This window comes from Pelecanus crispus, chromosome 1 (assembly GCF_030463565.1).
Source record: "Pelecanus crispus isolate bPelCri1 chromosome 1, bPelCri1.pri, whole genome shotgun sequence".
Classification (NCBI taxonomy): Eukaryota; Metazoa; Chordata; class Aves; order Pelecaniformes; family Pelecanidae; genus Pelecanus; species Pelecanus crispus.
The window spans coordinates 674,947-698,789 of NC_134643.1; the positions used below are offsets into that span (position 1 = coordinate 674,947).

The 23,843-nt window shown below is 67.6% G+C and overlaps 2 protein-coding genes across 2 annotated transcripts; one reads left to right on the forward strand and one right to left on the reverse strand.

The window, feature by feature from the left end:
• Positions 1–3,745: 3,745 nt before the first annotated feature.
• Positions 3,746–9,748, reverse strand: LOC142596609 (C-type lectin-like). The gene is made up of 6 exons (XM_075726065.1): positions 9,543–9,748; positions 7,457–7,527; positions 5,990–6,114; positions 5,028–5,165; positions 4,806–4,920; positions 3,746–3,813 (listed from the first exon to the last, which is right to left on the reverse strand). Exons 1-6 carry the CDS (start codon positions 9,746–9,748, stop codon positions 3,746–3,748), a joined length of 723 nt encoding a protein of 240 aa, XP_075582180.1.
• A 6,422-nt stretch (positions 9,749–16,170) lies between these two features.
• Positions 16,171–20,735, forward strand: LOC142596614 (struthiocalcin-2-like). Its single transcript, XM_075726117.1, has 5 exons — positions 16,171–16,237; positions 16,310–16,404; positions 18,729–18,905; positions 19,010–19,115; positions 20,668–20,735. Exons 1-5 carry the CDS (start codon positions 16,171–16,173, stop codon positions 20,733–20,735), a joined length of 513 nt encoding a protein of 170 aa, XP_075582232.1.
• Positions 20,736–23,843: the final 3,108 nt, after the last annotated feature.

The following is a 23,843-nucleotide window of genomic DNA, read 5'->3' on the forward strand; positions in this document are numbered from 1 at the left end:
GGTTGGCCAAGCCCTTCAAGATCCCCCAGCCCAACCATTGACCCAACACTGCCAAGGCCACCACCAAACCCATCAAGGGCAGAGTCATCATTTCATCTTTCCTGGAAACGGGGAGAGAATATGGGAGAGAATCAGGGGAGTGAGAGTGAGAAACGCTCCTGGGGTGAGATAAGAACAGTTTAATAATTGAAATAAAATAGTAGCAGTAATAATAGCAATATAATAATAATAGCAATAACAATATCCAAAGCAAGTGCTGCACACTGCAATTGCTCACCACCCGCCGACCGATGCCCAGCCCGTCCCCCAGCAGCGATCGCAGCCCCACGGCCACCCCCCCAGTTCCTATACTGCCCGTGGCGCCGGATGGGATGGGATGGCCCTTGGGGCAGTTTGGGATTCTGGCTGTGCCCCCTCCCAGCTCCTTGTGCCCCCCGCAGAGCAGGGGGAGCTGAAAAGCCCTTGCCTGGTGTCAGCACTGCTCAGCAACAGCCACACCATCAGGGCGTTATCAGCGTTACTCTCATCCTAAATCCAAACCACAGCACTGTGCCAGCTGCTAGGGAGAGAATTAACTCCAGCCCAGCCAAAACCAGGGCATGGGTGCACCCCAGGCTGGGGACCCCCACCGCGTCTCCATGGCGGTCCTGGCACTGGCGGGTGCGTCAGCAGCGGATGAAAGGTGCCGTGGGGCAGTGAGCAGTGAGCCGCGCCCGCCAGTGAGCCGTGAGCTGTGCCCGCCGGTGAGCCATGGCCGCCAGTGAGCGGTGAGCCATGCCTGTCGGTGAGCCCTGAGCCGTGCCCGCCGGTGAGCCGTGCCCGCCGGCCTCCTGCGTTAGCGGTGACGGGGAGTGTGCAGCAGGGCACGGCGGCAGGGACGTGGGCTGCGCAGAGCCCCTCGGCCGTGGCCGGCGCGGCGGGACGCCTCGCCCCATGCAGCGCCCGACAGTGGCCGGCACCCTCGTCCCGCCGGCGGCCTGCACCCACGGAGCCCGCGGAGCTTCGGCGCAGCCGGGCCGGCACCCCTGGGGTGTCTGCTGGGGCGCGGGGGCCCGGCCAGGCCGGAGCGGCTCAGTGGGCGAGGGGCCAGGCAGCCCCCGCACAGGGCTCGGAGCCCCCCACCGCGGGCACCTCCTTGGCCTGGGACGTGCCGGCTCTGGGGCACCGCCTGAGAGACCACCCTGCCTGCACATCTGCCTGCACATCCGCCTGCACATCTGCCTGCGCTCCCTGCCTGCACATCTGCCTGCACATCTGCCTGCGCTCCCTGCCTGCACATCCCTGCCTGCGCTCCCTGCCTGCACATCTGCCTGCACATCTGCCTGTGCTCCCTGCATGCACATCTGCCTGCACATCTGCCTGCACATCTGCCTGCGCTCCCTGCCTGCGCTCCCTGCCTGCACATCTGCCTGCGCTCTCTGCCTGCACATCCCTGCCTGCGCTCGCTGCCTGCACATCCCTGCCTGCGCTCTCTGCCTGCACATCCCTGCCTGCGCTCCCTGCCTGCGCTCCCTGCCTGCACATCCCTGCCTGCACATCTGCCTGCACATCTGCCTGCACATCCCTGCCTGCGCTCCCTGCCTGCGCTCCCTGCCTGCACTCCCTGCCTGCGCTCGCTGCCTGCACATCTGCCTGCACATCTGCCTGCACATCCCTGCCTGCACATCCCTGCCTGTGCTCCCTCCCTGCACTCTCTGCCTGCACATCTGCCTGTGGTCCCTGCCTGCACCCCCTGCCTGCGCTCCCTGCCTGCACATCCCAGCCTGCGCATCCCTGCCTGCGCATCTGCCTGTGTTCCCTGCCTGCACTCCCTGCCTGCACATCTGCCTGCACAGCCCTGCCTGAACATCTGCACTGGGGCCGTGTCCTGCACCCCGACCCTGCTCGTGGCCTCATCCTGCACCCTCATCCTGCACTGGGGTCATGTCCTGCACCACCTGGACCCTGCATCGGGGCCGCATCCTGCACCCTGACCCCATTCTGGGGCCCTGTCCTGCACCACCTGGACCCTGCATCGGGGCTGCATCCTGCACCCTGACCCCGTTCTGGGGCCGCATCCTGCACCCTGACCCTGCACTGGGGCCGTGTCCTGCACCGGGCCGCATCCTGCACCCTGACCCCAATCTGGGGCCGTGTCCTGCACCCTGACCCTGCTCTGGGGCTGCACCCTGCACCTGGGCCCCACAGCCCAGCCCCACGGCCCAGCCCCACGGCCGGGGGGTCCCCTGGTTCGGAGACAGAGCCCCCTCCGTGCGGTGGGGACCCCGGAGGCCAGAGGCGGGTGCCTCAGCGCGGCAGCTGCGCCGGGTGCCCGGGGTGGGGAGCGGAGCTGCGGGTGCGTGTCTGGAGCCATGGCCAGTGTCGCCGGTGCCCGCTCCCTCGCCCGACACCCGGCCCTGGTCCTGGTCCTCTCCGGGCTGCCAGCCCAGGGGGACAGCACCCATCGTCAGGGTGCTCCCTGCCGGCGCACCCTGCTCCCCCCGGGACCCTCGCCGTCACCCTGCAGGGCTGTGCCCATCGCCCGGCGTGGCTCAGCACCCCTCGGCCCTCCTGGCATGCTGAGGTGTGGTGTGGCGTGGGGGGTCCTGGGTGCTGGGGACCCCCAGCAGGGGGGCCGGAGGTGGGCCCCGGGGGGGGGGGGGGGGGGGCAGGGGGGTCCTCAAGGTACGGGGGGTCCCCAAGGCAAGGGGGGTCTCCAGGGCTGGGCAGGTCCCCAGGGTGGGGGGGTCCCTAAGGCAGGGGTGTCCCCAGGCCACAACATGTCCCCAGGGCAGGGGGTGTCCCCAGGGTAGGGGGGTGTCCCCAGCAGGACATGTCCCCAAGGCAAGGGGGGTCCCCAGGGCTGGATGTGTCCCCAAGGCAGGGGGGTCCCCAAGGCAGGGGGGGTCCCCAGGGCAGGGGTGTCCCCAGGGCAGGGGTGTCCCCAAGGCAAGGGGGTCCCCAGGGCAGGGGGGTGTCCCCAGGGCAGGGGTGTCCCCAGGGCAGGGGGGGTCCCCAAGGCAGGGGGGTGTCCCCAGGACAGGGGGGGTCCCCAAGGCAGGGGGGTGTCTCCAGGACAGGGGGGGTCCCTAAGGCAGGGGGGTCCCCAAGGCAGGGGGGGTCCCCAAGGCAGGGGTGTCCCCAAGGCAGGCGTGTCCCCAGGACAGGGGGGGTCCCCAGGGCAGGGGGGTGTCCCCAAGGCAGGCGTGTCCCCAAGGCAGGGGTGTCCCCAGGACAGGGGGGGGGTCCCCAGGGCAGGGGGTTCCCCAGGGCAAGGGGTGTCCCAGGACAGGGGGTGTCCCCAAGGCAAGGGTGTCCCCAGGGCAGGGGGGGTCCCCAAGGCAGGTGGGTCCCCAGGGCAGGGGTGTCCCCAAGGCAGGGGTGTCCCCAAAGGCAGGGGGGTCCCCAAGGCAGGGGGGGTCCCCAGGGCAGGGGGGTCCCAAGGCAGGGGGGGTCCCCAAGGCAGGGGGGTGTCCCCAGGACAGGGGGGGTCCCTAAGGCAGGGGTGTCCCCAAGGCAGGGGTGTCCCCAAGGCAGGGGGGTCCCCAGGGCAGGACGTGTCCCCAGCCACAGGGCACGCGTGGCCTTGGTGGTGGCACTGCCCGTGCCCACACGTGGGGGACGGGCGCGGGTGGGTGCTGGTGCTCAAGCCACGTTTATTGCCCAGCCCAGCAGGGTGGGGGGGCCCAGGGGGGCGGCAGGCGGGGGGGGGGGGCAGGGGCTGCAGCAGGGGGCGCGGGGGCACCCCCAGAGCCCGGTGGGCCCCTCAGAGCCGGTGCTGGCACAGGAAGGGGAAGCGGTAGTCGCAGGGGTAGTCGTGCCAGAGCTGGAAATCTGGGGGGCAGCAAGTCAGCCTGGGCCCCGTCACCCCCTGCGCACCTCCTTCACCTCCGTCACCCCCACCCATCACCCCCATCTCCACCACCCCTTTTACCTCTGTAACCCCCATCTCCATCACCCCATTTATCTCTGTCACCCCACATCTCTGTCACCCCACATCTCTGTCAACCCTTTTTCCTCCATCACCCCCCACCTCCATCACCCCCACCTCCATCATCCCCACCTCCATCATCCCCACCTCCATCACCTCCCCATCTTCATCACCTCCCCATCACCCCGTTTATCTCTGTCACCCTGACATCTGTCACCCCCATCTCCATCACCCCCCCACCTCCATCACCCCCCACCTCCATCACCACCCCACCTCCATCACCCCATCTCCATCACCCCCCATTTACCTCCTTCATCTCTCCCCTCCATCACCCCCATCTCCATCACCCCCTACCTCCATCACCCCACCTCCATTGCCCCCCACCTCCATCACCCCCATCTCCATCACCCCCATCTCCATCACCCCCCCACCTCCATCACCCCCCATCTCCATCACCCCCACCTCCATCACCCCCCACCTCCATCACCCTCCACCTCCATCACCCCCCACCTCCATCACCCCCACCTCCATTGCCCCCCCTCCATCACCCCACCTCCATCACCCCCACCTCCATCACCCCATCTCCATCCCCCCCATTTACCTCCTTCATCTCTCCCCTCCATCACCCCCATCTCCATCACCCCCACCTCCATCACCCCACCTCCATCACCCCACCTCCATTGCCCCCCACCTCCATCACCCTCATCTCCATCACCCCCCCACCTCCATCACCCCCACCTCCATCACCCCCCACCTCCATCACCCCACCTCCATCACCCCACCTCCATCACCCCCACCTCCACCGCCCCCCTTCGCCGCCAGACGCCCCAACTCCCCCGCAAGCGCCCGGGGGTCCCGGCCCCGCAGCCCCCGCGCCCCCCGCGCCGCCGCTCACTGTCGCGCCGGTTGAGCACCACGCAGTCCTCCCTGTCCCACAGGTTGTTGGGCTGCCCCCAGGCCCAGCGCTTGTAGTTGAAGACGGAGTTATCCGACCACTTCCACTGCCTTCTCTGGGGGCACCGGGGGGGTCAGCGAGCACCCACGGCGGGGGCCGGGGGGCTCAGAGGGTGCCCGCAGCGGTGCTGGGGGGCCGTGGGTGCAGCCCCCCGACACTCACGTGCTCCGGGTCCCGCAGCCCGATCCAGGTGTTGGCCCCGTCCCTCTGGTTGGTGACGTAGCGGGCGAGGACCCTGCTAGCCCCCAAACTGTGGATGGAGGCCAGCCGCCCCATGGGGCCGTACCGCTCGCACTCGGCCTGCCGGGGGGCACGGGGGCTGAGCACGCCCGCTGAGACCCCCGCCCCACGCAACCGCCCCGAAAACCCTCCGTCACCCCCTTTTACCTCCGTAACCCCCATCTCCATCACCCCGTTTATCTCTGTCACCCCACATCTCTGTCAACCCTTTTTCCTCCATCACCCCATCTCCATCACCTCCACCTCCATCACCCCCCACCTTCATCATCCCCACCTCCATCACCTCCCCATCTTCATCACCTCCCCATCACCCCGTTTATCTCTGTCACCCTGACATCTGTCACCCCCACCTCCATCACCCCCCACCTCCATCACCCCCCCCACCCCATTTACCTCCTTCATCTCTCCCCTCCATCACCCCCCCACCTCCATCACTCCACCTCCATCACCCCACCTCCATCGCTCCCCACCTCCATCACCCCACCTCCATCACCCCACCTCCATCGCCCCCCACCTCCATCACTCCACCTCCATCGCCCCCACCTCCATCACCCCACCTCCATCACCCCCCACCTCCATCGCCCCCCACCTCCATCACCCCACCTCCATCACCCCACCTCCATCACCCCCCACCTCCATCACCCCCCCACCCCATTTACCTCCTTCATCTCTCCCCTCCATCGCCCCCCACCTCCATCACCCCACCTCCATCACCCCACCTCCATCGCCCCCCACCTCCATCACCCCACCTCCAAACCCGGTCTGGGGTGCGTGGGGCAGAACCCTCCGCGTGCCGGGGTCCCGCTCCTGGCCGGGGCGATGCCCCCTGCTCCTTGGCCGCCGTTGCGGGACCCCCGGCACCCCCCGGCCGTGCCGGCACCCACCTCAGCCTCGGCCCAGGTCCTCCTCTCGGTGAAGTAGCCGTAGCAGTAGCCCCGGTACTGGAGCCACCCCTGGGGGCAGCTGTGCATCCCCGCCCTGGCTGGGGGGGGGGCGCTGGCCAGGGCACCTTGGAAAGGTGGGCAGAGCCGCCGCTGTCCCATGGGGTGGGGGGCACCCGCCACCCCCCCCCCCCACCATGGCCTGTGCCCCACAGCGCCGTGGGGAGGGAGCTGGGGTGTCTGACACGGGTGGCAGAATGGGAGGGTAGGAGGGTATCGGCCCCCCCGGAGCCCACCCAGGGATGCCCCCACCCAAGGACCCCCCACCCAAGGACACCCCTGCCCAGGGACACCCCCCATGCAGGGACACCCCCACCCAAGGACCCCCACCCAGGGACACCCCCACCCAGGGACACCCCCATGCAGGGACACCCCCACCCAAGGACCCCCACCCAGGGACACCCCCACCCAGGGACACCCCCATGCAGGGACACCCCCATGCAGGGATACCCCCACGCAGGGACCCCCCCCACCTGAGGACACCCCCATGCAGGGATACCCCTGCCCAGGGATCCCCCCACCCGATGACACCCCCACCCAAGGGCACCCCCACCCAGGAACCCCCCCAACCCAGGGCCCTCCAACCCAGGGACCCCCCACCCAAGGACAACCCCACCCAGGGACCCCCCCACCCAGGGACCCCCCCCACCCTGGGACCCCCACCCAGGGCCCCCCTGGCTCTGCTGCAGACCCCAGTGTTTGGGGTGCCCGGGGCAGGGGGTGGGGAGGGGCCCCATGGACAGGGCTGGGCCCCGGGGGCTGCTGCGGGGGGGGGGGGGATGGGGATGCGGATGGGGATGGGGATGGGGAGCAGGGATCGGGGAGGGGGGAGCAGGGAGGGGGAGCAGGGATTGAGGGTCAAGGAGCAGGGATTGGGAGCAGGGAGGGGGGATCAGGGCTCAGGGGTCAAGGATCAGGGATCAGGGATTGGGGAGCAGGGAGCAGGGACTGGGAGCAGGGAGAGGGGATCAGGAGGGGGATCCAAGGATTGGGGAGCAGGGATTGGGGAGCAGGGATTGGGAGCAGGGAGGGGGGATCAGGAGGGGGATCCAGGGATTGGGGAGCAAGGACTGGGGGACAAGGATCAGGGATTGGTGACTGGGGAGCAGGGATTGGGGAGCAGGGATCAGGGATTGGGGGTCAAGGATCAGGGATCGGTGACCGGGGAGCAGGGAGCAGGGATCGGGAGCAGGGAGCAGGGAGCAGGGAGCAGGGATCAGGGAGCAGGGAGCAGGGATCGGGAGCAGAGAGCAGGGAGCAGGGATCGGGGAGCAGGGAGCAGGGATCGGGAGCAGGGATCAGGAGCAGGGAGCAGGGATTGGGAGCAGGGAGCAGGGATCGGGAGCAGGGATGAGGGAGGGGGATCTGGGGATGGGGGAGCGCCGGCTCGGGCAGCACTGCGGGGGTCACCTCCCACGAAGGCCAGGAGGAGCAGGCTGGCGAGCGGGGGCGGCAGCTGGGGCCCTGCACCCATCTCTTGGCTGCAGGGAGAGCAGGGCGGGGGCCGTCAGCGGGGGCGGGCACGGGGAGAAGCACCCATCCCCCCCACCCCACCCCTGGGCCCTGCCCACCCCCACCCGGCCCCTCCAACAGCCAGACCCCCCACCCGGTGCTGGACCCCGCAGCTGGGTGCCGGCCCCCCCTGAACCAGGTGCTGGAAGCCCTGGTTGGGTGCTGGCATCCCTAGTTGGGTGCTGGACCTTCTGGATGGGTGCTTGACCCCCTAGTTGGGTGCTGGACCCCCTAGTTGGGTGCTGGCATCCCTAGTTGGGTGCTGGACCTTCTGGATGGGTGCTTGACCCCCTAGTTGGGTGCTAGATGCCCTGCTTGGGTGCTGGCATCCCTAGTTGGGTGCTGGACCCCCTGACCAGGTGCTGGACCCTCTGCTTGGGTGCTGGACCCTCTGCTTGGGTGCTGGATGCCCTGGTTGGGTGCTGGACCCCCTGACCAGGTGCTGGACCTCCCAGTTGGGTGCTGGATTCCCTGGTTGGGAGCTGGATGCCCTGGTTGGGTGCTGGATGCCCTGGTTGGTTGCAAGCATCCCTAGTTGGGTGCTGGACCTTCTGGATGGGTGCTTGACCCCCTTGTTGGGTGCTGGAGCCCCTGGTTGGGTGCTGGACACCCTGGTTGGGTGCTGGCATCCCTCATTGGGTGCTGGACCTCCTGGATGGGTGCTGGATGCCCTGCTTGGGTGCTGGCATCCCTCATTGGGTGCTGGACCCCTGGACCAGGTGCTGGACCTCCTGGATGGGTGCTGGACCCCCTGGTTGGGTGCTGGAAGCCCTAGTTGGGTGCTGGACCCCCTGACCAGGTGCTGGACCCTCTGCTTGGGTGCTGGACCCCCTGGTTGGGTGCTGGATGCCCTGGTTGGGTGCTGGACCCCTGGGCGGGTGCTGTGGGCGGCGTCAGCCGTAAGACACTCACCAGACAGCTCCCAGGAGCGGGGCTGGTCGCTGGCCTACACGTCTCTGGGTGGGCGACCCGTGTCCCTGGGGCAGCTCTGTCTCCCAGGCTCCGTCCGTCTGTCGGGGCGAGGGCCGCGCTGGCAGGAGCTGCCGGGGCCGGGCGCGCGCAGCTTTTATGGCTGTGGTGCAGGGAGGGCGCGGGGCAGGTCAGCCTTCCCGGAATGGCCGGGCCACTTCTGCTTTCCTGGAAGGTGGGCTCGTTATTGCAGCTTCTCTGCTCTGCCCTTAACGAGGGCGTCCCAGGCTCCCGGGAGACCTGCTCGGCTGCTGGGCTGCACCCACACCACCCCAGCCCCAGCCTACGGACACCTGTGGGGCACCAGAACCCCAGGGTCACTGGGAGTAAGACCACAGCATCCTTGGGGGTCACCAGGAATGAGACCAAACCATCCCTGGGGTCACCAGGAATGAGACCAAACCATCCTTGGGAGTCACCATCCTTGGGAGTCACCATCCCTGGGGTCACCAGGAATGAGACCGCAGTGACTTTGGAGATCACCAGGAGTGAGACCACACCATCCTTGGGGGTCACCAAGAATGAGACCAAACCATCCCTGGGGTCACCAGGATTGAGACCACACCATCCCTGGGGTCACCAGGAGTGAGACCACACCACCCTTGGGGTCAGCAGGAGTGAGAGCACAGCATCCTTGGGGAGTCACCAGGAATGAGACCACACCATCCCTGGGGTCACCAGGAATGAGACCACAGTGTCCTTGGGGGTCACCAGGAATGAGACCACAGTGTCCTTTGAGGTCACCAGGAATGAGACCAAACCATCCCTGGGGTCACCAGGAGTGAGACCACACCATCCCTGGGGTCACCATCCCTGGGGTCACCAGCAGTGAGACCACACCATCCCTGGGGTCACCATCCCTGGGGTCACCAGCAGTGAGACCACACCATCCCTGGGGTCACCGGCAGTGGGAGCACACCATCCCTGGGGTCACCATCCCTGGGGTCACCAGCAGTGAGACCACACCATCCCCGCAGTGTCTCTCCGCATGAGCTGCAGACCCGTACCCCCCTACCCCAGCCCGCTGCTGCTGCGGTGACCCCCGCCAGGTCCCACCAGTTGACCCACGGGGGTGCAGCGCCCGTTCAGAGCAAAGCGCTCCGGTTCAACAGGCGCCGTAACGCCGGGAAGCACCACCCCACGGCTCCTACTGCGTTTGGTGAGGTCCGCTCGCATGAAGCGACCAAGGTATGGACCAAGGTGAGGACAGTGCCAGGCCATGGCATGGGTGAGCTGGCCCTGATGGGGAGCGGGCTTCAGGCTGTGGGTCCTTCAGAGGGTCTGGAGGAGCAGTTTGGGTTGGCCAAAACCCCAACGCAGCATTGCCCGGGGCTGGAGGTGTCCCAGGGACACGCTGGTGGGACCTGGCCGCTCCTCCTGCTGGGGGTCGGGCGCTCCACGCTTGTCACGCATGGGCCCACGGCCACGTAAGAAATGAAACATGAGACTGAGACGCAGAAGGAGCGAGACGTGCCAGGGTACAGGAAGGCACTGCGCAGCCCCAGCCCGCGCTGCGAAGGGGCCCATTATGGAATCATGGAATGGTTGGGGTTGTCAAAGCCCTTCAAGATCCCCCAGCCCAACCATTGACCCAACACTGCCAAGGCCACCACCAAACCCATCAAGGGCAGAGTCATCATTTCATCTTGCCTGCCTTGGGGGCTGCATTATTTATAATGACAGTAAAACTGGGAATCACTGAGGTTGGGAAGGATCTCTAAGATCATCAGCCCAGCCGTCACCCCAACACCCCCATGCCCACTGAACCATGGCCCCCAGTGCCACCTCTGCCCGTGTTTTGAACCCCTCCAGGGCTGGGGACTCCCCCACCTCTCTGGGCAGCCTGGTCCAGTGCTTGGCCACTCTTGCCATGAAGAAATTTCTCCCAATATCCAATCTAAATCTCAAATGCTGTGTAGGAGCCCGTATACGTTGTGTAGGGGCCCGTATATGTTGTGTAGGAGCACATACATGCTGTGTAGGCAGCTGTGTATGTTGTATCGGAGCCTATGTATATTGTGCAGGGGCCCATATGTGTTGTGTAGGGGCCCACGTATGTTGTGTAGCTGCCTGTATGCGTTGTGTAGGGCCCGTGTATGTTGTGTAGGGGCCCATGTATGTTGTGTAGGGGCCCATATATGTTGTGTAGGGCACATATACGTTGTGTAGGGCCCATGTATGTTGTGTAGGGGCCCGTATGTGTTGTGTTGGAGCACTCACATGCTGTGTAGGCACCTGTATATGCTGTGTAGAGGCCTGTCTATGTTGTGTAGGGGCCTGTATGTGTGGTGTAGGGCCCATGTATGTTGTGCAGGGCTCATGTATGTTGTGTAGAACTCATGTACGTTGTGCAGGGCCCGTGTATGTTGTGTAGAGCCCATGTATGTTGTGTAGGGCCCGTGTATGATGTGCAGGGCCCATGTATGTTGCGTAGGAGCCCACATGTGTTGTGTAGGAGCACTCACATGCTGTGTAGGCACTTGTATATGTTGTGTAGAGCCCATGTATGTTGTGTAGGGCCCGTGTATGTTGTGCAGGGCCCATGTATGTTGCGTAGGAGCCCACATGTGTTGTCTAGGGGCCTGTATGTGTTGTGCAGGGGCCGGTCTGGCAGCTCATGGCTTGGCCGGGCTGCCTCCTCTGCCCCTCGTGTTTCGGGGGGCGGGGGGCACTCAGCAGCAGTTCTGCCCCCCCGTTGCCATCGCCGACGTCTGGTCCCGGGCCCAGCGCCCTGCCCACGGAGATTCAGGCGGCGGCGCGGCCAAGGGCGCAACGGCCCGCCATCGCAACCGAACCCGGGGTGTCCCCCGCCTCCGCCGCCGGCTCCCGGCGCATTTATCACCTCCACCATCTCCCCTCCAGCCCGGCCGCGCTCGCCCACACCCCCGCTTTCGCAAGGCCGGGGCTGAGGCCGGCTTCTGACCGTTGCGGCTGTTGGGTCTTGATGCGCCCGGGCCCCAACGTTGGCTTCGCGCCCCTCGGTCTCCCCTCCGTCGCCGCTTTCAGCCACCCCGTTCCACCCCGCCTGGGGGTCTTCCACCCCTGCCGCCTCCGTCTCCTCGCCCAAGCATCCCGCGCCATGCCACGCTGCCGAAGCCGGCTGGCGTCACGCCTGGGAAGGGTCACGGGCTGCTGGCACGGCCGTTGCCAGCTTCTGCTTTCCTGGAAGGGCCGTTCCTTATCGCGGCTCCTTTCCGCTGCCCTTATCAAGGAGGCCGCAGGCGCCCAGATAAGCAGGGAGCCGTCCCTGCCAGCTCCTTTCCATTACAACTGGGCCGCCCTTCGGCTGTGCTGGCCGTGCCAAAGGCTGGGTGCCAAATCCCGCGGCCGGGTGCTGGGCCCCACAGATGGGTGCTGAGCCCCACAGCTGGGTGCTGGGCCCCACAGATGGGTGCTGAGCCCCACAGCCGGGTGCTGAGCTCTACAGCTGCTTGTCAAACCCCATGGCTGGATGCTGAGCCTCACAGATGGGTGCTGAGCTCCCTGGCAGGGTGCTGAGCCCCACAGATGGGTGCTGAGACCCACAGATGGGTGCTGAGGTCCCTGGCAGGGTGCTGAGCTCTACAGCTGGTTGTCAAACCCCATGGCTGGGTGCTGAGCCCCACAGATGGGTGCTGAGCCCCACAGATGGGTGCTGAGACCCACAGCTGCGTGCTGAGACCCACAGCTGCGTGCTGAGCTCTACAGCTGGTTGTCAAACCCCATGGTTGGGTGCTGAGCCCCACAGATGGGTGCCGAGCCCCACAGCTGGGTGCTGAGCCCCCCAGGCGGGTTCTGAGCCCCACAGATGGGTGCTGAGATCCACAGATGGGTGCTGAGGTCCCTGGCAGGGTGCTGAGCTCTACAGCTGGTTGTCAAACCCCATGGCTGGGTGCTGAGCCCCACAGCTGGGTGTCGAGCCCCACAGCTGGGAGCTGAGCCCCCCAGGCGGGTGCTGAGCCCCCCAGAAGGCGCTGGACCCCCCTCAGCACCAGCGCCCTCCCAGCCGTGCCGGCCCGCGGGGTGCAGGGCCCGCGGCGCTTTGGTGCCAGCGGGGCCGTTTGATCTCGGGCGTGAAGGCTGCGGGGCCACGAGCACGGGGCCAGCGCCGGGGGGCCGGGGCCAGGGGGCCAGGGGAGCCCCCGGACGCAGCGGCAGGGCGAGGGGCCAGGGCTGGGGGGCACCGCCTGCCACCCCCCAACGGTGGGGCATCCCCTGCATGGAGCTGGGGGTCTCTGCCCTCATCCTGCCATGGGGCTGGGGGTCCCAGAATGGAGCTGGGGGTCCCTGCCCTCATCCCGCCATGGAGCTGGGGGTCTCTGCCCTCATCCTGCCATGGGGCTGGGGGTCCCAGAATGGAGCTGGGGGTCCCTGCCCTCATCCTGCCATGGGGCTGAGGGTCCCAGAATGGAGCTGGGGGTCCCTGCCCTCATCCCGCCATGGGACTGGGGGTCCCAGAATGGAGCTGGGGGTCCCTGCCCTCATCCCGCCATGGGACTGGGGGTCCCAGAATGGAGCTGGGGGTCCCTGCCCTCATCCCACCATGGAGCTGGGGGTCCCGCCATGGGGCTGGGGGTCCCTTCCCTCATCCCACAATGGAGCTGGGGGTCCCTGCCCTCCATGCCGGGGGGATTCATGGTGTGGGGGTCCCTGCCGAGCCCCGTTGCCCAGCTGGGCAGGGACCCCCCGAGCATCCCTGCCACCCCGAGCTCCGGGTGCTTCTCCCTGTGCCAGGGCAGCCCACGCCGGGCACCGGCACCGCGCCAGCACCATGCTCCGGGTGTGCCGTAGGCCGCGGCGCTGCCACCAGCTGCGTGCTGGCACAGGGCGAGGGGGGCACGTGGCAGCACTGGCGTCGGGGCCACGCGAGCCGGAGCCGGGGGGGCACGCCGCTCCTGCTGCTGGCGAGCCGAAGCCGGGCACGCGGTGCCGGGGCAGCTCTTTTCATCTCGGCTGGCCTGGCTCCCACCGGCTCCGGCACCCCAGCGCGGTCGCCCCTTTGTGGGGCGACCATCAAAGGCTGCAGCGGAGGCCACGCGCTGCTGAGCCGCCCGCCTGCGTCGATGGGGCCCGGCTGCGTCCGCCCTGTTTGCTTTGGGGCAGGGGTGACATTTGGAGCGGCTCAGGGCGCACCTCGCCGCCCACCCCTCCCCGCCTGCCCGGGGATAAAAGCCCCTGGGGCGGCCGCCCAGCTCCCCCGAGGGTCCCAGCCAGCGCCCGCCGCCGTGCCGAGCTCCCGCGGGGACACAGGTGAGTGCCGGCCGCGTCGCAGCGAGGGGGCTGCACCCTGCGTCGGGGTGCTCCGGCTGCGGGGCATCGCCGGCCTGCAGCCACGGCGGCCCAGGAGCCCCCGCACCCCGTGCCCCGCACCCCTGCACCCTGCGCCCCACATCCTGCACCCCTGCACCCTGCTCCCCTGTGCCCTGCACCCTGCACCCTGCACCCCTGTGCCCTGCACCCTGCTCCCCTGCACCCGGCTCCCCTGTGCCCTGCTCCCCTGCACCCCGTGCCCTGCACCCCTGCTCCCCTGTGCCCTGCACCCCTGCACCCTGCACCCCGTGACCTGCACCCCTGTGCCCTGCACCCCTGTGCCCTGCGTCCTGCACCCCTGCACCCCTGCAACCTGCACCCTGCACCCCTGTGCCCTGCACCCTGCTCCCCTGCACCCGGCTCCCCCGTGCCCTGCAGCCCTGTGCCCTGCACCCTGCACCCCTGTGCCCTGCACCCTGCTCCCCTGTGCCCTGCACCCCTGCACCCCATGCCCTGCACCCCATGCCCTGCACCCCATGCCCTGCACCCAGCTCCCCTGCACCCGGCTCCCCTGTGCCCTGCACCCCTGCAACCTGCACCCTGTGCCCTGCACCCTGCACCCCGTACCCCGTGCCCTGCACCCCACATCCTGCACCCCTGTGACCTGCACCCCTGCAACCTGCACCCCTGCACCCTGCACCCCTGTGACCTGCACCCCTGCAACCTGCCCTGCACCCCTGCAACCTGCACCCCTGCACCCTGCACCCCTGCAACCTGCACCCTGTGCCTGCACCCTGCACCCTGTGCCCTGCACCCTGTGCCCTGCACCCCACATCCTGCACCCCTGTGCCCTGCACCCCTACAACCTGCACCCTGCGCCCCTATGCCCTGCACCCCTGTGCCCTGCACCCCTGCACCCTGCACCCCTGCAACCTGCACCCTGCACCCCATGCCCTGCACCCCTGTGCCCTGCATCCCCGTGCCCTGCACCCCTGTGCCCTGCACCCCTGCACCCTGCACCCCACATCTTGCACCCCTGTGCCCTGCACCCCTGCCCTGCACATAACACTCTGCATGCTGCACCCCAGCATCTCTGTAACCCTGCACCCTGCACCCCTGCACCCCGACTCCCTGCATCCACACACCCTGTGGCCCACACTGCACCCTGCAGCCCCCCCACATCCCTGCACCCCACCCTCCACCCCCCCACACCCTGCACCCCACCCTGCACCCCTGCACCCCACCCTCTGCCCCCACACACACCCTGCGCCCCACACTGCACCCCTGCACCCCACACTGCACCCCCCACACCCTGCACCCCACCTTGCACCCCTGTGCCCCACACTGCACCCCTGCACCCCCCACACCCTGCACCCCACCCTGCACCCGTGCCCCACACTGCACCCCTGCACCCCACCCTCTGTCCCCCCACACACCCTGCACCCCACCCTGCACCCCTGCGCCCCACACTGCACCCCCCACACCCTGCACCCCCCCAACCCTGCCCCCCCCGGGCACCCCTGCACCCCGCGCTGCTGGAGCACCCTGACCCCCCAGCTGCACCCTACAGGCTCCCCTGCACCCGCTGCTGCAACCACAGCCGTGGGTTGGGGGGGGGGGTCCCCACGCACCCCTGCCCGTCCTTCAGCTGAGCCCCCAGCTCCGGCTGGCTGCAGCGGGGGGGTGCTGGGGCACCCATGGGTGGTGCTGGGGGTTAGGGTCAGGGGTCAGGGGTTAGGGTTAGAGGTTAGGGGTTAGGGTTGTGGTTAGGGGTTGGGGATAAGGTTAGGGGTTAGGGTTAGGGTTAGGGGTTAGGGTTAAGGTTAGGGGTTAGGGTTAAGGTTCAGCCATTAGGGTTAGGGGTTAGGGTTAGGGTTAGGGGTTAGGGTTAGTGGTTAAGGTTAGGGGTTAGGGGTTAGGGTTAGGGGTTAAGGTTAGGGGTTAGGGTTAGGGTTAGGGGTTAGGGGTTAAGGTTAGGGGTTAAGGTTAGGGGTTGGGGGTTAGGGGTTAAAGTTAGGGGTTAGGGTTAAGGTTCAGCCATTAGGGTTGGGGTTAAGGTTAGGGGGTTAGGGTTAGGGTTAGAGGTCAGGGGTTAGGGCTGGGGTTAGGGTTTAGGGTTAGGGTTAGGCGTCAGGGGTTAGGGTCAGGGGTTAGGCATTGGGGGTTAGGGTTAGGGTTAGGGTTAGGGTCAGGCTCAAGGGTCAGGGTCAGGGGTTAGGGTCAGGGTCAGGCTTCGGGCTGAGCCCCCCGTGCCCTGCCGCCGGCGCCGCGCAGGGCGGGCACCGATGGGAGCGACGGGTTAGGGTTAGGGTTAGGGTCAGGCTCAAGGGTCAGGGTCAGGGGTTAGGGTCAGGGTCAGGCTTCGGGCTGAGCCCCCCGTGCCCTGCCGCCGGCGCCGCGCAGGGCAGGCACCGATGGGAGCGACGCGGACGCTGAGGCTGGGCCTGCTGGGCTGTCTGCTGCTGCTGCCCGGGCTGCGGGGTGAGTGCCGGGCTGGGGGGCGCGGGGCCGAGCCCCCCGCCCGCCCCGGCCTGAGCCCCGGCCTCCCCGCAGGGCAGGAGCCGGCGGCCTGCGCCCGCGGCTGGGCCGCCCTCGAGCGCGGCTGCTACGGCGTCTTCCGGCGGGAGCTGAGCTGGAGGCGGGCGGAGGTGAGAGGGCGGGGGCTGGGGGGTTTGGGGGGGCTTGGGGGGTGACCCCTCTCCTCCCAAGGGCCCCTGAGCCCCCGCGCGCAGGGCGGTGCCGGGCGGCCTGGCCCGGCCGATTGCTGCACGCCTTTGCCATGCGTGTTTGGTTGCAGCTTTGCTGTACCTGGATCCTTCACGCTTTGCTATACAGGCTGGCCTCGCGTGTTTGCGGGACATGTTTAGTCTACACGTTTACTACATGTTTAGTTTACATGTTTCCTTTACATGTTTCCTTTACATGTTTCCTTTACATGTCTACTATACATGTTTACTTTACATGTTTCCTTTACATGTTTCCTTTACAGTTCACTATACATGTTTACTTTACATGTTTACTTTACATGTTTAGTTTACATGTCTACTATACATGTTTACTTTATGGGTTTAGTTTACATGTTTAATTTACATGTTTCCTTTACAGTTTACTATACATGTTTACTTTACATGTTTACTACACATGTTCAGTTTACATGTCTACTATACATGTTTCCTTTACGTGTTTAGTTTACATGTTTAATTTACGTTTCCTTTACATGCTTCCCTTACAGTTTACTTTACATGTTTACTTTACATGTTTAGTTTACATGTTTAGTTTACATGTTTCCTTTACAGTTTACTTTACATGTCTACTATACATGTTTACAGTTTACTATACATGTTTCCTTTACATGTTTAGTTTACATGTTTAATTTACATGTTTCCTTTACAGTTTACTATACCTGTCTACTATACATGTTTAATTTACGTTTACTTTACATGTTTAGTTTACATGTTTATGTTTCCTTTACTGTTTACTTTACATGTCTACTATACATGTTTACACTTTCCTATATGTTTCCTTTACATGTTTCCTTTACAGTTTACTCTACCTGTCTACTTTACATGTTTAGTTTACACGTTTATAGCTTACTATACCTGTCTACATCTTTACTCTACACGCTCACTCTACACGCTCACTCTACACGTTTACCACGCGTGCCAGCTGACCCCCCCCGCCCCGCGCCGTTCCGCAGCCCAGCGCCCGTCTCCCGCAGGCTCCCACCCTCCCGGCTCCGGCGCGCGGGCGCAGCGTGGGCCGCCCCTGCTCCGCACGCTCGGGGGTCTCCGGTCCCGCCCTGGGCAAGCATCCCGCCGGATAAGCCATGGGAGAGCATCCCGCCGGCTCAGCCACGGGACAGCATCCCGCCGGATAAGCCCTGGCAGAGCATCCCGCCGGCTCAGCCACGGGACAGCATCCCGCCGGATAAGCCACGGGAGAGCATCCCGCCGGATCAGCCCTGGCAGAGCATCCTGCCAGCTTGGGAGAGCATCCTGCCGGCTCAGCTGTGGCAGAGCATCCCGCCGGCTTCAGCCATGGGAGAGCATCCCGCCGGCTCAGCCGTGGCAGAGCATCCCACTGGCTTCAGCCATGGGAGAGCATCCCGCCGGCTCAGCCACGGGACAGCATCCCGCCGGATAAGCCATGGGAGAGCATCCCGCCGGATCAGCCCTGGCAGAGCATCCTGCCAGCTTGGGAGAGCATCCTGCCGGCTCAGCCGTGGCAGAGCATCCCGCCGGCTTCAGCCATGGGAGAGCATCCCGCCGGATAAGCCATGGGAGAGCATCCCGCCGGCTCAGCCACGGGAGAGCATCCCGCCGGATAAGCCATGGGAGAGCATCCCGCCGGCTCAGCCACGGGAGAGCATCCCGCCGGATCAGCCCTGGCAGAGCATCCCGCCGGCTTCAGCCATGGGAGAGCATCCCGCCGGCTCAGCCATGGGAGAGCATCCCGCCGGCTCAGCCCTGGGAGAGCATCCCGCCGGCTCAGCCATGGGAGAGCATCCCGCCGGCTCAGCCATGGGAGAGCATCCCGCCGGCTTAGCCACGGGAGAGCATCCCACCGGCTTCAGCCACGGGAGAGCATCCCACCGGCTCAGCCACGGGAGAGCATCCCGCCGGCTTGGCCATGGGAGAGCATCCCACCGGCTCAGCCACGGGAGAGCATCCCACCGGATCAGCCGTGGGAGAGCATCCCACCGGCTTCAGCCACGGGAGAGCATCCCACCGGATAAGCCCTGGGAGAGCATCCCACCGGCTCAGCCATGAGCGAGCATCCCGCCGCGCCACGCACTGCCTGCGCCCGCAGCACCGCTCCTGCTGCTCTCACCCTCAGCGGAGCCAGGGGTCCGGGACCGCGGGTTGGGATCGGGGACCGGAGGTCGGGGACCGGGGGTTGGGATTGGGGACCGGGCGCCCAGGACCGGGGGTCGGGGTGAGGACCTGGCGTCACCCTCCCGTCCCCGGCACAGGCCTTTTGCCAGCGCTTCGGCGCCGGCACGCACCTGGCCTCGGTGCACAGCGCGGAGGAGCTCCGGGCCATCGCCGGCCTGCTCGCCGCCCGCCCCGGTGAGGACAGCGAGGAGGAGGAGGAGGAAGAGGACGACTGGGACGACGGCATCTGGATCGGCCTCCACCGGCCCCTGGGGGTGAGTGCGGCCCCGCGGCAGAGCCGGGACCCCCCGGGACCCCCCAGCCCCGAGCGGTGCCGGTGGCACCGGCCGGCAGCCGCAGGGTCCCGTGCCCCCCGCAGAGCCGCCGCTGGCAGTGGTCAGACAGCTCGGAGGTGGACTACGGCTACTGGCACCGGCAGCCGGAGCGCCGGAGGAGAGCCTGCGCCGCGCTGCGGGACTCTGCCGGTGAGCGCGGCCCCACCGGTGGCACCGGGGTCCCGGCCGTCAGGGCCCCACTCGACAGCATCCCTGGCCATTGGGGTTCCCAGCCACCGGCATCCCTGGCCACCAGCATCCCTGGCCACCCAGTCACCAGCATCCCTGGCCACCAGCATCCCTGGCCATCAGGGTCCCTGGCCACCAGCATCCCTGGCCACTGCCATCCCTGGCCACCGCCATCCCTGGCCACCCAGTTACCAGCATCCCTGGCCACCAGCATCCCTGGCCACCGCCATCCCTGGCCACCAGCATCCGTGGCCACCCAGTCACCAGCATCCCTGGCCACCAGCATCCCTGGCCACCGCCATCCCTGGCCACCAGCATCCCCGGTCACCACTGTCCCTGGCCACCAGCATCCCTGGCCACCACCATCCCTGGCCACCAGCAACCTTGGCCATCAGTGTCCCCAGCCACCATCATCCCTGGCCACCAGTGGCCCTGGCCATCAGTGGCCCTGGCCATGAGCATCCCTGGCCATCAGGGTCCTTTCCTCCTGGCCACCAGCATCCCTGGCCATCAGGGACCCCAGCCACCAGCATCGCCAGCCACCAGCGTCCCTGGCCTTCAGAGTCCCTGGCCACCAGCATCCCCGGTCACCAGTGTCCCCGGCCACCATCATCCCTGGCCATCAGGGTCCTCCCTGGCCACCAGCAACCCCAGCCATCAGGGACCCCGGCCACCAGCATCTCCAGCCACCAGCATCCCTGGCCATCAGGGTCCTTCCCGGCCACCAGCACCCCTGGCCATCAGTGTCCCTGGCCACCAGCAACCTTGGCCACCAGTGTCCCCAACCACCAGCGTCCCTGGCCATCAGCGTCCTCCCTGGCCACCACTGTCCCCAGCCACCAGCACCCCTGGCCATCAGTGTCCTCCCTGGCCACCAGCATCCCCAGTCACCAGTGTCCCCAGCCACCACCATCCCTGGCCATCAGGGTCCTCCCTGGCCACCAGTGTCCCCAGCCACCAGCACCCCTGGCCACCATCAGCCCTGGCCAGCAGCACCCCCGGCCACCATCAACCTTGGCCACCATCAGCCCTGGCCACCATCAGCCCTGGCCACCAGCACCCCCGGCCACCAGCACCCCCAGCCACCATCAACCCTGGCCACCATCAGCCCTGGCCACCATCAGCCCTGGCCACCAGCACCCCCAGCCACCATCAACCCTGGCCACCATCAGCCCTGGCCACCAGCACCCCTGGCCACCATCAGCCCTGGCCACCATCAGCCCTGGCCACCAGCACCCCTGGCCACCAGTGTCCCTGGCCACCCATGGCACAGGCTGACCCCCACAGCGCCTGCCAGCGCGCACACACACATGCACCCCGTGCACACACACGCGCATGCAGAATGCACACGCAGACACACGCACCCACCACGTGCCCACGCAGACACACACACTCTGCATGTGCCCACACGCGTGTGCGTGCCCCGGGCCGCGCTGCTGGCGGCAGGGCTGCAGGGGGGCTGCGCCTGGGGGCCGGGGGTCCCGGGGGGCTGACGGCCTCTTTCCCCGGCCAGATTTCATGACGTGGTACAGCGAGGCCTGCGCCGAGCGAAAGCCCTTCGTCTGCAAGTCCAGCGCCTAGAGCTGCGGGCAGCGCCCAGTGCCGGCCCCGCAACCCCTGCCCGCAGCTCCTGCCTGCAGCTCCTGCAGCTCCTGCCTGCAACCCCTGCCCGCAGCTCCTGCCCGCAGCTCCTGCAGCTCCTGCCTGCAGCTCCTGCCCGCAGCTCCTGCAACTCCTGCCTGCAGCTCCTGCCGGCAGCTCCTGCAGCTCCTGCCTGCAGCTCCTGCCCGCAGCTCCTGCCTGCAGGTCCTGCAGCTCCTGCCTGCAGCTCCTGCCTGCAACCCCTGCCCGCAGCTCCTGCAGCTCCTGCCCGCAGCTCCTGCCTGCAGCTCCTGCAGCTCCTGCAGCTCCTGCCTGCAGCTCCTGCCCGCAGCTCCTGCGGCTCCTGCCTGCAGCTCCTGCCTGCAACCCCTGCCTGCAGCTCCTGCCTGCAGCTCCTGCCTGCAGCTCCTGCCTGCAAACCCCTGCCCGCAGCTCCTGCAGCTCCTGCCTGCAGCTCCTGCCTGTGGCTCCTGCAGCTCCTGCAGCTCCTGCCTGCAGCTCCTGCCCGCAGCTCCTGCGGCTCCTGCCTGCAGCTCCTGCCTGCAACCCCTATCTGCAGCTCCTGCCTGCAGCTCCTGCAGCTCCTGCCTGCAGCTCCCACAGCTCCTGCCTGCAGCTCCTGCCCGCAGCTCCTGCCTGCAGCTCCTGCCTGCAGCTCCTGCAGCTCCTGCCTGCAACCCCTGCCCGCAGCTCCTGCCGGCCAGGGCACAGCCCGGCCGCAGTAAAGGTCCCTGAGCCCAGCCGTGTCTGCGCGTCCTTCGCCCCATGCACCCGGGGCCTTGCTGCCCGCTTTGGGATCCCACGCTGCCCCACAGCGCCGTGGGGCTGGGGAAGGAGGGAGCCCCCCGGGGTCACCCAGCCGCCCACCACCACGGGGTGCGGGGACGGGGATGGGGACGGGGGCAGGGAGAACTCCAGGAGCGAGCCCTACAGCCCCCACGGGACCCCCATAGCCCCCACGGGACCCCCACGGCCTCTGGAGACCCCCATCCACCCCGTGGGACCCCCGTGATCCCCAAGGGTCCCCCACGGCCTTAGGGAGAACATGTCACCCATGTGGGACCCCCACGGACCCAAGGACCCCCATGGCCCCCGCGGGACCCCCACGGCCACTGCGGGACCCCCCGTGGTCACAGTGGGACCCCCACGGCCACTGTGGGACCCCCGTGGCCACTGCGGGACCCCCACGGCCACTGCGGGACCCCCATGGCCACTGCAGGACCCCACGGCCACTGTGGGACCCCCACGCTCACAGTGGGACCCCCCACGGCCACTGTGGGACCCCCATGGCCACTGCGGGACCCCCACGGCCACTGCGGGACCCCCGTGGCTCTTGTGGCAGCCCGGGGCTCCTCTGGGACCCCTACGGCCCCATGGGACCCCATGGCCCCCAGGAGCAGCCTCTCCCAGGGGTGACCCCTGCAGTGGGGCAGCCCCCTGTCCCCCTGTCCCGTGTCCCCCTGTCCCCCTGTCCCCTGTCCCCTGTCCCCTGTCCCTCTGTCCCCCTGTCCCCTGTCCCCCTGTCCCCCTGTCCCCTGTCCCCCTGTCCCTCTGTCCCCCTGTCCCCTGTCCCCTGTCCCCTGTCCCTCTGTCCCCCTGTCCCCTGTCCCCCTGTCCCCATGTCCCCTGTCCATGTCCCCCTGTCCCCCTGTCCCCTGTCCCCCATCCCCCTGTCCCCTGTCCCCCTGTCCCCTGTCCCTCTGTCCCCCTGTCCCCTGTCCCCTGTCCCCTGTCCCTCTGTCCCCTGTCCCCCTGTCCCGTGTACCCTGTCCCCTGTCCCCATGTCCCCCTGTCCCCCTGTCCCTGTCCCCCTGTCCCCCTGTCCCCCTGTCCCCATGTCCCCCTGTCCCCCTGTCCCCCTGTCCCCTGTCCCCCTGTCCCTGTCCCCCTGTCCCCCTGTCCCCCTGTCCCCTGTCCCCATGTCCCCCTGTCCCCCTGTCCCCCCTGTCCCGTGTCCCCCTGTCCCCCTGTCCCCCTGTCCCCTGTCCCCATGTCCCCCTGTCCCCTGTCCCCTGTCCCCCTGTCCCCCCTGTCCCCCCTGTCCCCATGTCCCCCTGTCCCTGTCCCCATGTCCCCCTGTCCCCCTGTCCCCCTGTCCATGTCCCCCTGTCCCGTGTCCCCCTGTCCCCCTGTCCCCCTGTCCCGTGTCCCCCTGTCCCCCTGTCCCCCTGTCCCCATGTCCCCCCTGTCCCCATGTCCCCCTGTCCCCTGTCCCCCCTGTCCCGTGTCCCCCTGTCCCCCTGTCCCCCCTGTCCCCCTGTCCCCTGTCCCCATGTCCCCCTGTCCCCTGTCCCCCCTGTCCCCTGTCTCCCCCTGTCCCCCCCCGCAGTTTGTTTGCGGTTGCCATAGTAACGGGGGCGGGAGAGCCGGGGCACAGCTCGGCACGCGCAGGGTAAGGGGGCTGCAGCCATGGGGGGCTGGGGGGGGGGCTACAACCATGGGGTGCTGGGGCTGCAGCCATGGGGGGCTGGGGGGGGGGGCTACAACCATGGGGTGCTGGGGCTGCAGCCATGGGGGGCTGGGGGGGGCTGCAGCCATGGGGGCTGGGGGGCTGCAGCTGTGGGGTCCCAGGGGCTGCATCCATGGGGTGCTGGGGGGGGGCTGCAGCTGTGGGGGGGCTGGGGGCTGTATCCACGGGGTGCTGGGGGGCTGCAGCCATGGGGGGCTGGGGGGGCTGCAGCTGTGGGGGGCTGGGGGGGCTGCAGCCGTGGGGAGCTTGGGGGGGCTGCAGCTATGGGGGGTCTGGGGGGGCTGCAGCTGTGGGGTCCCAGGGGCTGCATCCATGGGGTGCTGGGGGGGGGCTGCAGCTATGGGGGGCTGCAGCTATGGGGTCCCAGGGGCTGCATCCATGGGGTGCTGGGGGGGGGCTGCAGCTATGGGGGTCTGGGGGGCTGCAGCTGTGGGGTCCCAGGGGCTGCAGCCGTGGGGTGCTGGGGGGGGGCTGCAGCTATGGGGGGCTGGGGGGCTGCAGCTGTGGGGTCCCAGGGGCTGCATCCATGGGGTGCTGGGGGGGGGCTGCAGCCGTGGGGGGCTGGGCCTGCACCCCTGGGGTGCCGGGGTTTGTCCCCCGGGGCTGTCGGGGCTGAG

Coding starts and splice junctions, on each gene's coding strand:
- LOC142596609 (XM_075726065.1), bottom strand. CDS start 9,748: ATGGCCTGGCACTGTCCTCACCTTGGTCCATACCTTGGTCGCTTCATG. Junction 5,166..5,989: donor GGACCTGGGCCGAGGCTGAG/GTGGGTGCCGGC, acceptor GCCCCCCGGCAG/GCCGAGTGCGAGCGGTACGG. Junction 3,814..4,805: donor GGTGCTCAACCGGCGCGACA/GTGAGCGGCGGC, acceptor GCTGCCCCCCAG/ATTTCCAGCTCTGGCACGAC.
- LOC142596614 (XM_075726117.1), top strand. CDS start 16,171: ATGGGAGCGACGCGGACGCTGAGGCTGGGCCTGCTGGGCTGTCTGCTG. Junction 16,405..18,728: donor TGAGCTGGAGGCGGGCGGAG/GTGAGAGGGCGG, acceptor TCCCCGGCACAG/GCCTTTTGCCAGCGCTTCGG. Junction 19,116..20,667: donor CGCGCTGCGGGACTCTGCCG/GTGAGCGCGGCC, acceptor TTCCCCGGCCAG/ATTTCATGACGTGGTACAGC.